The sequence below is a fragment of the Osmerus mordax genome, chromosome 16, assembly GCF_038355195.1.
Source record: "Osmerus mordax isolate fOsmMor3 chromosome 16, fOsmMor3.pri, whole genome shotgun sequence".
NCBI classification, from domain to species: domain Eukaryota; kingdom Metazoa; phylum Chordata; class Actinopteri; order Osmeriformes; family Osmeridae; genus Osmerus; species Osmerus mordax.
In genome coordinates, this window is record NC_090065.1 from 3,914,991 (window position 1) to 3,929,975 (window position 14,985).

At 43.8% G+C, this 14,985-nt stretch overlaps 1 protein-coding gene across 1 annotated transcript; it reads left to right on the plus strand.

Annotated features, from left to right (window-relative positions):
• Positions 1-1,292: 1,292 nt before the first annotated feature.
• On the plus strand, positions 1,293-12,982 carry mrc1b (mannose receptor, C type 1b). The gene is made up of 31 exons (XM_067253208.1): positions 1,293-1,400; positions 1,603-1,956; positions 2,059-2,229; positions 2,677-2,832; positions 3,020-3,133; positions 3,321-3,458; positions 3,591-3,767; positions 4,205-4,359; positions 4,597-4,710; positions 5,057-5,172; positions 5,476-5,624; positions 5,781-5,980; positions 6,061-6,176; positions 6,564-6,636; positions 6,798-6,942; positions 7,467-7,505; positions 7,723-7,886; positions 7,980-8,041; positions 8,293-8,393; positions 8,736-8,878; positions 9,296-9,398; positions 9,546-9,682; positions 9,776-9,814; positions 9,970-10,066; positions 10,170-10,402; positions 10,613-10,778; positions 10,918-11,094; positions 11,198-11,314; positions 11,448-11,600; positions 11,752-11,781; positions 11,865-12,982. The coding sequence occupies exons 1-31, from the start codon at positions 1,328-1,330 to the stop codon at positions 12,071-12,073; spliced, it is 4,221 nt and encodes a 1,406-aa protein (XP_067109309.1). The 5' UTR covers positions 1,293-1,327; the 3' UTR covers positions 12,074-12,982.
• The last annotated feature ends 2,003 nt before the right edge of the window (positions 12,983-14,985 follow it).

Genomic DNA, 14,985 nt, shown 5'->3' on the forward strand with positions numbered 1-14,985 from the left:
AGTGCCCTACATCTATTACCTTACATCTATTACCCTACATGTAGTACCCTACATCTAGTGCCCTACATCTATTACCCTACATCTAGTACCCTACATCTAGTACCCTACATCTAGTGCCCTACATCTAGTGCCCTACATCTAGTGCCCTACATCTATTACCTTACATCTATTACCCTACATCTAGTACCCTACATCTAGTACCCTACATCTAGTGCCCTACATCTATTACCTTACATCTATTACCCTACATCTAGTACCCTACATCTATTACCCTACATCTAGTACCCTAAATCTAGTACCCTACATCTAGTACCCTACATCTAGTGCCCTACATCTAGTACCCTACAGTTTACGACCTGGCCTCCTTCTCTAACCCCGAGTCCTCGCTGCCTCATGAATCCAATAAGAACTTGTTATTTGTTAAGCATCACAAGCTAACTCCTCGATGACCTTCCTTTAACTGGAAAGTCTCAGTCCCCTGAGGTGTATCGGATGGAGAAACAAAATAAAATGAGCCCTACTGTTTCCTAGAGGTCACACCTAGTTTCCTAGAGGTTCCTGTGGATCTCAAACTGCCCTCCCCGCTCTCTTTATCTCTCACCCTCTTACTTCCCCTCTCTGTGTCTCGGTCTCTGTCTCCCGATGCTTCCTTTTTGCTGATCTGGACAGTTGAGGTAGGTCCTGGGATGGTATTTGGAAACGGTCACCACACTTCCCCTTTCAAATACAGAAACTCCCTGTTCTGTCAACACTGTGTGTGTTTGTGTGTGTGTTTGTAAGTTGTTTTCTGTTTTTATTATAATTTTTTAAAATCCTGTTTAAGTTTACAGCACATCTCTTTGTGGATTCAAACATGTAAACATCTTATAAATCACACCACACAAGTTGCCTTTTGGAGTTTACGTGCATATGTACAGTCATCACTGTTTGAAAGAAAAAAAAATGTTTTGGAAAATTGTCAAAAGCAGCGTACCTACAAAAAATATATATTTGAAGCAATTTATCAAGTGCATAAATGTTACTTCAATGATGTTGCATGACAATAATATGATAATGCTACAGTCAGCCCAGAATAGGAAAAATAATACATATTCATCTAGACGTGTGGAGACGTGAGGATGGGCATCTCTTAGGGTTGTTACCAAGGACTGAAACATTACCGGAAACCCCTCACATAACCCCCACACCCATTAAAAAGGACAAACATGTGACAGGATCTTCCACTGGTTGTAAAAAAAAAAAGTGTATTCTCTTTCATTCACTTCACTTTTCGTGCTGACAGTGTTTAGACAGTGTCTAACACCAGGTCTGTCAGAGTCTGAACACGATGCTCACCGTCAGGATAGCTTTAGCGGTTAGCGTGCTACACATCCAGAGCTGGCTGGGTGCTTGTCTTTCAGGTACTGTACTGCTGTTGCTGGTGATGATGTCTACATGTTGTTCTGTTGGGGAGGACCTTTGACTGTTGTTGCTGTTTCTTGTCCATTTGACACTGAAAGAGCACCAAACCTGCACATTGGACTGCAAGATAAATTTGGCATTGTTACACTGTACTTGTTGTCAAGTAAACTCTCAACATGTCTTATTTACATTTGTCCACAGATGACAAGTTCAGTCTTCAAAACGTGGGAACTCAGGCTTGCTTGGGGGCCCTGGGGAAACGTTGCGTTGACCTGTACTGGGCTTCCAACGGGCGAATCCTTCTGCTAAGCCCTAACAAGTGCCTGGGTGCCCATGGCAAGACTGAGGGCAGTGCGCTGGGCTGGTACGACTGCGACGAGACCAGTGAGCTCCAGCAGTGGGAATGCAACAACACCCTGGTGGCCCTCAAAGGCCAGAAGATGTTCATTCGCAGCTCCAGCAACATTAACTTAGAGTTATCCAAAGACACAGGACCTCAAAGCCAGTTTGTCATCTATGGAACCTCCGATGGCCCGTGTACCAGAACTCACAGGGGTATGCCATACTTATAGGAGCAGAAGTGAGAGGTTTTTATTAACAGTGGATTTGTGTCTAAGGATGTACTTATTGGTCATGTTGTTTTCTCGTATGTTTCAGAGTATTTCACTATTTCAGGGAATGCGAATGGCCGACCATGCCAGTTTCCTTTCTATTACAAAAATAAAAGTTTTGGAAGCTGTACTACATTTGATTCGACCACTAAGCGTGCCTGGTGTTCAGTCACTACCAAATATACAGATGAACTCTGGGGATACTGCCCAACTACATGTAAGTAGTGCTCGTAGGACTGTGGGTATGAGAGAGAGAGAGAGAGAGAGAGAGAGAGAGAGAGAGAGAGAGAGAGAGAGAGAGAGAGAGAGAGAGAGAGAGAGAGAGAGAGAGAGGAATATAAAATATGACGTGCCTCTTGAGAGACAAAAAGTAAGAAAGTGTTCATGTGCATAATGTGCAAGAAAGAAAGAGACAGAGAGAGAAAATAACGATGCACATCTAAGTCCTATGTTCCTACTATTCTTATTGACATGAGTTACATTTGACCAGGTACAGTACTAATTGTCTTTTCTCCACCTCTGCAAAAATACAATCCATAGCTTTGCATTAACCACTAATACAATATTAGACTGCTTACTATGCACTATTTGCCTGTCCATTTAGATGAAAGTGTCTGCATCGATGTCAGGTTAACTGTTGCCTTTATCTCTCCATACAAAACAGCTACTGCTTATTGGACCAAGAACCCAGTGACAAACGAGTTCTACCAACTCAACGTCCAATCAGCTTTGACTTGGCACCAAGCCACTCAGAGCTGTCAGCAGCAGGAGAGTGACCTGGTCTCCATATCTGAGCCCCACGAGCATGCTTACGTTGCAGGTAGCGCCACCTGGTGGCTAGTCTTGAAATGACCCATGCAATTTGTAGCTTGTCGTTTAAACTTTTTTAATGGTCTGATATTTGGTTTTCCCCCTCATCTCTCACGCACTCTCTCGGTTTCCCTCTCTCTCTTTCTCTGTCTTTTTCCCTCTCTCTCTCTGTCTCTCTCCCTCTATCTCACATGCAGGACTTTTGGGAAATGTGAAACAAAAGCTGTGGATTGGTCTGAACAGTCTGGATCAGGAAAGTGGCTGGCGTTGGAGCAGTGGAAGGCCTCTGAGTTACCTGAGGTGGGAAGCTGGTAGGTGAACTGAGCACACCCTACCCTGGGCAACACCTGACCCACCATCATGCCATTCTAACTGGCTTAGGGAGATTCGATCGTATACCATCATTGGTAAAGACGTCACTTTTCAGATGATTTCCATACTAACTGTGCTGAACATGAGTCATGCTGTCACTGTTATTGTCCTGTTGTCTGGCCACAGGAAATCCTCAACCTAACCCTGGACACAGCTGTGCGCTGATGAACTCAGAGGTGCAGTCTGACTGGCAGAGTTCCCTCTGCACCAAGAAGCTGGGCTACGTCTGTCAGAAGCACAAGACACAACCTCCTGTCGATCCAGGTAATCCAGGGTATTCCGTTCTGTTCTCTTCTCCCAGCACAACACACATCTGCGGAGTGGAGAATAAAAACATATATTCTCTCCCTTCCCCGCCCCCCCCCCCCCCCCCCCCCCCACGTCTTGCATGGTTAGTGGATCAAGGTTTCTGTACCGCTCCGTGGATTCCCTACACTGGCCACTGCTTCCAGCTGCACAGAGACCAGAAGACGTGGATGGAGGCTCGTAACCAGTGTCGCAAGGAGGGGGGGGACCTAGCCAGCCTTCACAACATCGAAGAGCAAAGCTTTGTCATCTCTCAACTGGGATACAGTAAGAATAATCAAAGCTGAACCACACACCTTTCAACAAGGAGAGTCAGATGGCTGAGCAGTGAGGGAGTTGGGCTAGTAATCTTAAGGTTGCCAGTTCGATTCCCGGCAGTGTCAAATGACGTTGTGTCCTTGGACAAGGCACTTCACCCTACTTGCTTCGGGGGGAATGTCCCTGTACTTACTGTAAGTCGCTCTGGATAAGGGCGTCTGCTAAATGACTAAATGTAAATGTAATCCAGATGTTTGCAATGGACAGTACTTGAAGTAATAACAACGCAACAGAAATAACTGAACATTTTGTCAGTTGAATTTTTAAAGTACGGTTAATACATAATATGTGAAATTAAGTGTCATACACACTGATCCATTGCTGAATTTTGAGTGTGTCAGTGACATGGCCTGTGGTTTTCCTGTTTCTTTTGTTGTTTTGTTTAGGGGTCGATGATATGCTGTGGATAGGCCTTAACGACCACAAGACTGACCTCTTGTTTGAATGGAGCGACCAGTCCAGTGTGAGATTCACCCACTGGAGTGTTGGAGAGCCCACCCACAGTCAGCGGAGAAAGCACTGTGTTCTCATTAATGGCGCGGTAAGCACACACGCATGCGCACACGTGAGCCTTAACGTAGGCACACAACAAACCCGTGCATGGGAATACACCGACACACAAAACACACACAAACACGCACACAGACACACGTTTGCACGCACACTAACACACAAACGAATGCACAAAAACACACATGAATGCACACACACAAACCCAACCGAAGATGCGATCCTCCGGGTGGTTCTGACGAGTCTCTCTGCTCTGTGTCTCTGGCAGGACGGCAAGTGGAGCGACGCCGCGTGTGAGAACAAACACGGGTTTGTGTGCAAGACCAACTCAGCTCCCAAACCAAGTGGAGGAACTGTGGAGACCAATCCAGGCTGCAAGCCTGTAAGTCGTGTTGACAACCCAGCCGTGATACAGCCATCTCATGACAATACTTCTGTGTTGTTCGGTTTGGTTTCACCACATAGTTGACTTGCCTAGTCAGTGGCAAAAATCTGCTATCAATTTTGGGGGGGACAATTATATGACATTTTCTCAAGAGCAATTCCTTTTCTCAAAAACAAATCCTATTTTTCCCAGGATGGGGGGGCCGTGTCCCCCCCCTGTCCCCTCCGGGATTTCCGCCTATGTGCCTAGTTGATCTGTGCCATTCTAGTACTTCATTATACCAGTTGCTAATAACAACTGACATGGATACAAATGTACAGTGAGTGTGTGTGTGTATGTGTAGGGTTGGAGGAGACATGGCTCATATTGCTACCTCACCGGGGCTGAGGTGAAGACGTTTCAGGAAGCTAAGGAAGCGTGTAGCAGCTCCGGCTCTTATCTGGCTGACGTTCCAAACGGGTAAGAGAGATAAACACGGGGTCAGGTGGCTGAGCGGTTAGGGAATCGGGCTAGTAATCAGAAGGTTGCCGGTTTGATTCCCGTCCGTGCAAAAATTACGTTGTGTCCTTGGGCAAGGCACTTCACCCTTCACACTCACTACTTGTCGCTCTGGATAAGAACATCTGCTAGATGACTAAATGTAAATGTAATGTTAACACACCTACTGCCACACACACTGCATGAGGACAAATATGCCAGCGACATCTTTACTCATCTTACATTCAACCGTTTCTATTCCATGTTCCATGGTGGTGTTTCCAGAATAGACAATGCCTTTCTGGTGAGCCTGGTGGGGAGGAGGTCAGAAAAGCACTTCTGGATTGGTTTTGACAATAAGAGAAACTATGAGTTCTTTGAGTGGACAACCAATCAGGTTGCGACCTATACTCACTGGAATGCAGGAATGCCAGGTATCCACTTGCATGCACCATATACAGTTCTACAGCAACAAATAGATTGCATGACAGGCATAACAATTTCAAGGTTATTAGATTGCATGACAGGCATTTAGAGTTCAAGGTGTAATGTTTATTTCATCCTTTAATTCTTGGTTGTGAAATTTGAAGGCAGACTACAAGGCTGCGTTGCCATATCAACTGGGATTGTGGCTGGATTATGGGATGTCCTGAGCTGCACAAATAAGGAAAAATATATCTGCAAGCATCTGGCAGAAGGGGTGGTCAGTACAGTTGCTCCAGCAACGCCAGTCCCTTCCAGGTGTGCTGAGGACTGGTCTCCTGTGGGAAATAGACACAAGTGCTTCAAGGTAAAAAAAAAATGAAAGAAAAGATTTGTCATCGTTTATGAGAATGGATGTGTTGCTAATCCTTCAGTGTGCTTCTGCAGTTCTTCACCGGGCCACGGTCAGGGGAGAAGACCTGGTTTGAGGCCAGAGATTACTGCAGGGCGATCGGAGGGGACCTCCTCAGCATCCACAGCAAACTAGACGAAGCTTCAATCCAGTAAGATACCAGATTTAACCACTCTGCCCTTCATTTTGAGGGGGCCCTTAGTTTAGGAAATTGGGCTAGTAATCAGAAGGTTGCTGGTTCGATTCCCGGCTGTGCAAAAATGACGGTGTGTCCTTGGGCAAGGCACTTCACCCTACTTGCCTCGGGGAGAATGTCCCTGTACTTACTGTAAGTCGCTCTGGATACGAGCGTCTGCTAAATGACTAAATGTAGTTTGAAAATGACCCAGATTCACCCAGTCGGTGGAAGACATGCTCTGCAATAAGTAATAAATAAACAATAGTTCTATGTGAACCACTAATTAGTTACACGCACATTCAGTCATCAATACTGAGTTTCAGTTGTCAGTCTAATTTCCTTCCATGTTGGGCCCAGTAGGAAGGGTAAAGCCTGGGTGGGCCTCAGCGCTCTGGACCCGCAAACTGGCTGGGCGTGGAGCGACGGATCTCCGGTGAGTTCCATTCAAATACTCAATTTTTGCTCAGTGACACTTCAAGGCTTTGAAAGGTTTAACGTATAATGAAAGCCACGCTTCTGGTGTCACCACACGTAGCTTGTGTTTGCCCCGTGAACACTGGCATTTGTTGATATGTCATTGGTTTTCTCCACCAGCTCAATTTCCAAAACTGGATGGAGGGAGAGCCAAACAGCCATATGGCTGTGGAGCTGTGTGTTGAACATCACTATGGTGACGAAGGACAATGGAACGATGTTCACTGTGAAAGCTACAATGACTGGTTCTGTCAGATCCAAAAAGGTAGGGGTCGACAGGGTCAAGTTGCTCAGTTACTTCACGGCAACAGGAGTAATGTAATTGCGTGATGGACACGGTGAAATGTTGGCGCCACGAAGGATTTTGCACAGGAAGTGTGCCCCCATTCAGTGATATGGTATCTTGTACATTTGTATTTTTTGTAATATTAGTTTTTTTGTATTTTTATATTGTAATTTACGGCAACTTATATTTTATTTTATTGTATATTTAACTCTATTCTAATCCCACTTAGTACTGCTAGTTTATGTACCCTTAGTATAGATAGTCCACATATTTAAATTTTAGGTCCCTATATGTTTATTGTATGCACCTTCCTGCCAAAGCAAATTCCTTGTCTGTGCAAACTTTCATGGCGAATAAATCCCATTCTGATTCTGATTCTGATGCAGGTGGACTCACTCATGGGGGCATTAGTGGGTTTCATTGAGGGTGTTCTCTGTGTGTTTTTTTGTGTGCGCGTGTTTGTGTGTGTGTGTTTTTGTGTGTGTGTACATGCATGTAAACAGGAGTGACACCACACCCTCCTCCAAATGACACTATTGCAGGTAAGTCATCTATTAGTATCACTCCCCCCATCCACAGATATGTATACACACACACATACGTACACCCACACACACACAAACATATACCCCCCCCCCACACATACACATCCACACATACGCACACCCACACCACACTGCACAACACCCTATTAAACTGCACTGCTAACCTTTAATGGTCACCGTCATCTTACATAAATCCTTGTGATATTGGACACAGACTACAATAGCACAGAGGATGGCTGGCTGCTGTACAAGGGTTATCAGTATTACATCAACCATGATACAGAGCACATGCAGGAGGCCAGAAAGTTCTGCAGAGAGAATCATGGTGACCTAGCAACCATCAACGGAGAAGAGGAAAACATCTTCTTGTGGAAACAGGTACACTAGAAAGTTGTCAGTCAAAACTATTTTGTTTGTGCTATAGTCACATCAACTTGGATTTAGCTCACATTTAGCTTGTTTTGTTTTTAGATTGCCAGAGAATATGGAGATTATTATATTGGACTATCAGTGGATTATGACAGTTCATTTGGGTGAGTGTGTTTTTGGAATAACAATAGTTTGACTTGACACAACGTGAGCAGTTTACTTTAAAAGCAAACATGGCTGCCTTTACCTGGTGTAGAACAGGAAGCCATCGGTCCAACTGTGATGCAACATGAGAGTCTTCCTCACTTCCATGACTAGGGCCAGCAAAGACCAGCAAAGACCACATTTAAATTCAAACTTTATTCTTTATTCTGGGCAAGCGCTGGTCCCTCTGACGAGTTGTTTTGGTGCCTAGGTGGATGGATGGCTCTCCACTGGTGTTTCAGAGATGGTACCAGGAATTTCCGAGCTTTAAAAGTTTCGACGAGAACTGTGTGCTCATGACCAACAGCATGGGTGAGTTGTGAGAAGGATTGGGATTACTTAACACCAAGATGTGAGCTGTTGTGTTTTAGAAGGATTGGGATTACTGAACACCAAGATGTGAGCTGTTGTGTTTTAGAAGGATTGGGATTACAGAACACCATGCTGTTTTACCGAGAGGAAAGTGTTAGGAATCCGGAGATAAATCTATCATCTATCATACTTAACACAAATTGTATCAGCCTTACTTAAAAACTATTGTACATACCGCAGAAATACAAAACACTGCAATGGTGACCATGTCTTATACAGTGTGTGTGTGCAAACTTATGTTTGTGCGTATGTGTGTGCGTACGTGTGTGTGTGTGTGTGCAGGGTTCTGGCAGAACGTCAACTGTGGGACGGAGATGAGATCCTTCTGTAAGAGGAGGGCCACCCCTCCGGTGAACAGCACCGTGGCCCCCACCACCCCCCCGCGGGGGAGATGCCCATCCAACTGGCTCCACTTCAGGTCAAAGGTCAGCTGGTGAACAACAACCACCCATTGACGTTCAGTTAGTAACTCTCTCAGGCCATTCGTTGCATAGAAATCTTAGGATGGTGCTGCTGAAGGGGATACGGGGAGGTCTGGTTTGCAAGCGGACAGTATACTTGTACATTCATTAGAACAGGCAAGAAACGCTATGAGGAACCACCTCTCTGACAGGCGTGCAACCACAACAACATGGCAGAAGTACCGTGTTTGTAGAAGTCTGCGTGTGCAGACTGAAGCAGTCACATAGTCGAGCAGCAGCCATGTTTGTTTTTACAGGATGAATGCAGTTCATCCGGTTGAACTAACTTTGCTCCATTCGATTAGTGTCGATCATACTGCATACAATGTACTGTTTTACAGTGGGACTTTGAAATCAACACTGAATGTCTGTTTCTCTCAGTGTTACAAAGTGGTGACGTCTCCGGAGTCTTGGCACGAGGCCAGGGTGAGATGCAGAGACATGGCAGGAAACCTGGCTTCCGTCATTACGAGACAGGTGCAAGGTTTGTTTGCGTTTATGGATATGTGATTTTGGCCAAGAACAATACGCTCCTACAGGCCACTGTTGCTGTGTGATTCCAGTACGTCTCTCCAGTACATGTATAGTACACTTTGAATGGCTGACTAGGTCTCTGCTGTTTGTTTTTCAGTATTTCTGATGAGCATGTCCTCTGGTGGCAGTATGGACCTGTGGATTGGTCTGACCATGTTTGGCCGAGACCAGTTCCTCTGGACTGACAGCCAGCCTTGCAAATATGCCAACTGGGCTGAAGGGCAACCTGATTCTGTAAGGAGGCAGTTTACCTTTATTTAACTAGCTTTTCAAAACACGTGTTGCTACAGCGTTTTGCTGAAATGAATGTCTGTTTTGTAATTTTAGTATTATTGGAGATGGAGTCGCCGATTTTATTCCGTAGAGGTAAAGTGGTTTGAGCTCTTCTTAATAGGCACTTTAGTGATATGTACCATACCATCGTTCATTACACTGAAAAACATAGTTATCGTCCTCATCACCATATACACCAACATAATACACGGTCACAATCGTTTTTTGTTGTTGTTTTTTTCTTCTAGAATGAGTGTGTTGTGATGTCCAGTGGGCCCTCCAGTGGGAAATGGGTGACCAAAAACTGCAACGACACAAATGCATACATCTGCCAGCGCCCACTGGGTGGGTACTACACTGTTTGCCAACACACAGTCAAACACAGTCGTGTTGGTTGTGGTCACACGCTATTTACACCAAACAACTCACCCCCCCATCTACTCCCCAGATCCCAATCTCCCCCCGGATCAGCCCACGTCGTACCCCAAAACCCCCATCAAGTTAGGCAACGATTCCTACCAGGTTGTGACCCAGAAGATGAGCTGGATGGACGCCAAAAGTCAGTGTGAGAGACAGAGCGCTCAGCTGGCCAGCCTTCTGCACGAGGAGGCCCAGGCTTACGTGGAGCTGCAGGTTATGAAGCTCAATGCTCCTCTGTGGATTGGTCTCAATAAGGAGGAGGTATACAGTATAGATATTTATGACAGTATAGGTAGTTATTTGTTATTATGTGATCGTATGTTATGATGTTACCCCCAGTCCTATTGCATGGATTAAGTAGTATTATAAGGTTCCAATGTTGCCATAGTGATTTGGTAGGGTTTTACTCCAGTAGTGCAAGGTTCACAACTGTGGAAATCCACAGAACAGTAAACGAATGGTTCCTTTCAGACGGGTGGATATTTCAGATGGATCGACAACTGGCTTCTGAAACTGACTCACTGGGGCCCAGACGAGCCTGCTAAGAGGAACCCCTGTGTGTACATAGATGTGGACGGCAAATGGAAGACCTCTCTTTGCAACCACACCTACTTCAGTGTCTGCAAACAGTCCAGAGGTACAACGCCCCGCCTAGCAGACGTGTCACTTCCGCATGCCACAGTGACAACCCAGTATGCATTTGTTACCGTGGCAATGTCACAGGATTGTCACCGGATGTCACCGGATTCATCTCAAAATCCCCCCCCCCCTCCCAGACACCCCCCCAGAGCTACCTGAGCAGTATGAAGGTGTGTGCACCGTGGAGGAGGATGGACCGGAAGAGTTGCCATGGAAATCGCCCGTCTCCTGGATACCGTTCCGCGGCCACTGTTATTCCTTCTCCTTAGACAACGAGGCTTGGAATTCTGCCATGATGGACTGCATTTCCCTGGGTAAAAACAGGGTTCTACATTTTATAGGTCATGCTCACTTCACTTTTTATGACCAGGTAGAATTCAGTGGTCTTAAAGTATGTCAATGTGGTTTTGTGTACAGGGGCAAGTATGGTTAGTATTGAGAATCCTGCTGAACAAGCCTTCATCAAAAACCACATAGAGATCTTTAAAGACACTCGTACAAGCTTCTGGCTCGGTCTCTACAAAACCATCACTGGTAAGTACCGCCAAAGACTTAGAACACATGTCAGTAGACATTCTCCATTAAATGATTCTCCACTAAGATACACATTAGATAAATACATGACGTAAAGTAGAAGGAGTGTACAGTCTGTCCTCTGCTTCCTTAGGGAAGTGGCTGTGGATAGATAAATCTGTGATGGACTACACTAACTGGGATGAGGACAGCCCTGATAACGAATATGGCCAGATCTCTACAAGCGGGCTGTGGTCCACTGAACACAGGTGGGCCACAGCAGGCCATATCTGCAAGAAAGCAAAAGGTGAGAGCATGTGATCGTTAAGAGGTGTGATTTCAATCGTGATTTAACATGACTTGATTTACAATACACTTGAGCAGTGATCGTTCAGAAGATATTATTGGGAGGAAGATTCTGTGATAATTCAAAATTTACTCTTTCAACTTCTTTACAGTACCACTTCAGATCTCAAATCCTACAAATGGTAAGTTAATGAGGCAAAAGTCAAATCTAATGTTGGAGAAGAGTAGTTGGTGTGTACTCATTTTGAACTATGTGGTCCTGCAGCACCTAACCTGGAGGGTAACCATAGCTCCCACGCTGGTATAGTGGTAGCAATGGTTCTTATCGTCCTCTCATTGGTCGGAGTCGGAGTCTTTATTATCTACAAGCGATCAGGACGATCCCTGACCATCCCCTTTGAGAACCCTCTGTATTTCAACCAAGGATGTTCCAAGGACAACGTTGTAGACAGCAATAAACTGATCGAGGATTAAGGACCCTCAGCCGACGGCACCGTGATAGGATATGTATTATAATCATTGAAACACAAATCATTTTTGCTGAATCATTTCTGGTCACGTTTTTTTCTAAAATGCTGATTCACTTAGAAGTCAGATATGAACCTTCTTGTATCTGAGACTAGTTCACTGAATGTTCACCTACAACTCTATCTTACCTAAACTGTAAATAATAAAATGGTGTCTCAAACGTTACATTGGATGCTTGTCTTTATTATGACATGGTTCCAACTCCTGTTACCCAACATCAAATGCAGCCTGGGGTATATATAGTATGAAACCTGAAGTAGCTGAAGCAAAGCTAATTGGAAAATAATGATCAAAGCTTCAAAAATAAATATCTTCTTTGCAACCAGAACGAAATAACCAGCTCTAAATTAACTTGCGGAGAGAACTGAAAACAATTTGAATACAGGGTTCAAATACTTGTAAAAACAATACAACTTCGTCTGGTGTCTTTTTCTCAGGAATATGACACAGAGATCAGTGAGCCTGGAGGGAGACTGTAGGGAACAGCATTTCATTTTTTTCACTGGGATTGTTTTCTCTCCATTGCAAGGGCACTTCATCATGTTCTCTCATTTGGAGGGGCATCTCATTTTCTTTCGTTTCATCAGAAAGGAACCTCAAGTTTATTATTTTAATACTATACTCTTGAAAAACGAAGATAACCAAAACCTGTGGAACTTGGAATAAACTACCTTTGCAAAACACACGAGTAGCTTGCTGTTTCAAGTAGCCTAGACTACCACCTAAACAACTGTCACCACTCACACCAAAAGACACATCATTAAACCTGCTAGAGCAGGGGTGCCCAAACTCTTTTCTGCGAGGGCCAGATCATTTTTCCTTTCTTTAATGTTGGGCCGGCTCGGTCTGTTACCGAAAATTGGTGGGTATTATTGTGGAGATTTTATTATGATTTTAAATGTATTTATTATGCTAGATTAGTTTGTTATTTTGTTATTTACATTTACATTTATTCATAGCAGACGCTTTTATCCAAAGCGACTTCCAAGAGAGAGCTTTACAAAGTGCATAGGTCACTGATCATAACAACAAGATAGCCAAAAAACATAGCGAGAAGCCAAAACATGAAGCACACATTGTGAACAACCAAAGTAAGTGCCAAAGGGAAGAACCATAAGAGCATGTAGTTAAACAAGTTACAATTAAACAACATGAACCGCTATAAGTGCAAGTGTACCTGTGGAAAAAAGCAAGCAACAATAACAAAAACAATATATCACAGCGAGTACAAAAATTTAAATCAGTTACCACTAACCACAAGAGCAACAAGTCTCTAAGCAAGAGTCATTGTGATCCTTGAGGAAACTAACATCGGGTCAAGCGAACCATTCCTAAGTACCGTTGTACTCCCGGAACAAGTGCGTCTTGAGCCTTTTCTTGAAGGTGGAGAGACAGTCAGTGTCTCTGATGGAGGTGGGGAGTTGATTCCACCACTGGGGGGCCAGACAGGAGAAGAGCTTGTGTTGGGACCGGGCGGTCTTGAGCGGTGGGACCACCAGGCGGTTGTCTGAAGAAGACCGTAGGTGACGGGTGGGGGTGTAAGGCTGCAGGAGAGACTTGATGTAGACGGTTATGCACCATAAATCCGTACATATCAAGTGATATATAGCATATTAAAAGAGCATTATTACTATCGTAATGAGCTTTTTTTCATATTCATTGCTATTGAAATCAAAAAATGTACTTACGTATGCACATTAATCAGTGTGAACTTTTGTTTTTCATTTTTCTCTGGCATTGTTCAGAGGGCCTGTCCGAACGACTTTGCTAGAGAGTAACCGAGGAAAAACAGTTGACTGTGGCATTATAAGATCCCTTTGTTTTACAATAAGAACCATATCCTGGTGTTTAAAAGAAGACCAATAGGTGATACTGAACATGTTTATCATCAAGCAAAAAAAATAACATTTTGCATCCCGTGTGACATCATTTCAAACAAAATCAAACAAATTCGGAATAAATACTATACAAAATGAAACACACAAGTTAGAAAGAAACATACCTCAACCAGCATTAAAGTCCTCGCTAGCCAAGTCAATAGTGACAGTTCTATTTAACAGTGCAACAGGCATTCTACTCTCCATTTAACATGTCTACAAAGGCAATTATGAAGTATATACAAATGCATAGAAATTGTTTTGTTTTCAAGCTATATATTATATTTGTAATCACAAGTTGCATGTTGCAAGATGCATAGTCTCTAGCACGTACTGTACTATGCAGCGCAAGTCTAAGACAGTAGAAAACAAGTGATGCTTCCAGACAGAGTGCAGGTCAGTACAGTAGGAATCTGAGTTCCCATCTTACAATCATTGGTAGAAAAATAATTATGGACTTTTATGTTTCTACTAAGGAATTGGTGGCTATTGGTGGCATGATACACAATTAAATGGTGTGAACAAAAAGAAGGATGAATATGTTTTCAACTGACAAACCAATAAGGGGATAACTGTCTTTCATCATGGTTTAATTCTGTGTTTATATCGTCAAAATAATATTAAGCCTAATATTAAGACTAAGTCATTTTAGTCATGGACATTACTTATTAGAGTACGGTCTGATCAATAACTCTGGGATTAATAATTCCACACCGTTTTGAATTGGCAAGATACAGTACAATTCCTTCAAACATAAATCTTCTAGGTGTTTCAAAATGTTAAGGTACCTACATTGTTGTTACCCTATATAACACCAGAAAACACTTGACAAACCATCAAACTGCTCATTGGGAAAACAAAGTCCTGCAAATGGATGAGAGCACAGGAGAGACATGAGAATCAGAGAGAGAAGAGTGAGCGAGAGAAAGAGATGGTCGAGACAGGCAGAAAGATAGAGAGATCTAGTTATACGGGGAGGTA

What these genes read in the sequence shown, in the direction of transcription:
- mrc1b (XM_067253208.1), top strand. Translation starts at nt 1,328, where the DNA reads ATGCTCACCGTCAGGATAGCTTTAGCGGTTAGCGTGCTACACATCCAG. An exon ending in ATAGACACAAGTGCTTCAAG is followed by an intron (nt 5,981 to 6,060) that starts GTAAAAAAAAAA and finishes GTGCTTCTGCAG; the next exon opens with TTCTTCACCGGGCCACGGTC. An exon ending in GATCTCAAATCCTACAAATG is followed by an intron (nt 11,782 to 11,864) that starts GTAAGTTAATGA and finishes GTGGTCCTGCAG; the next exon opens with CACCTAACCTGGAGGGTAAC.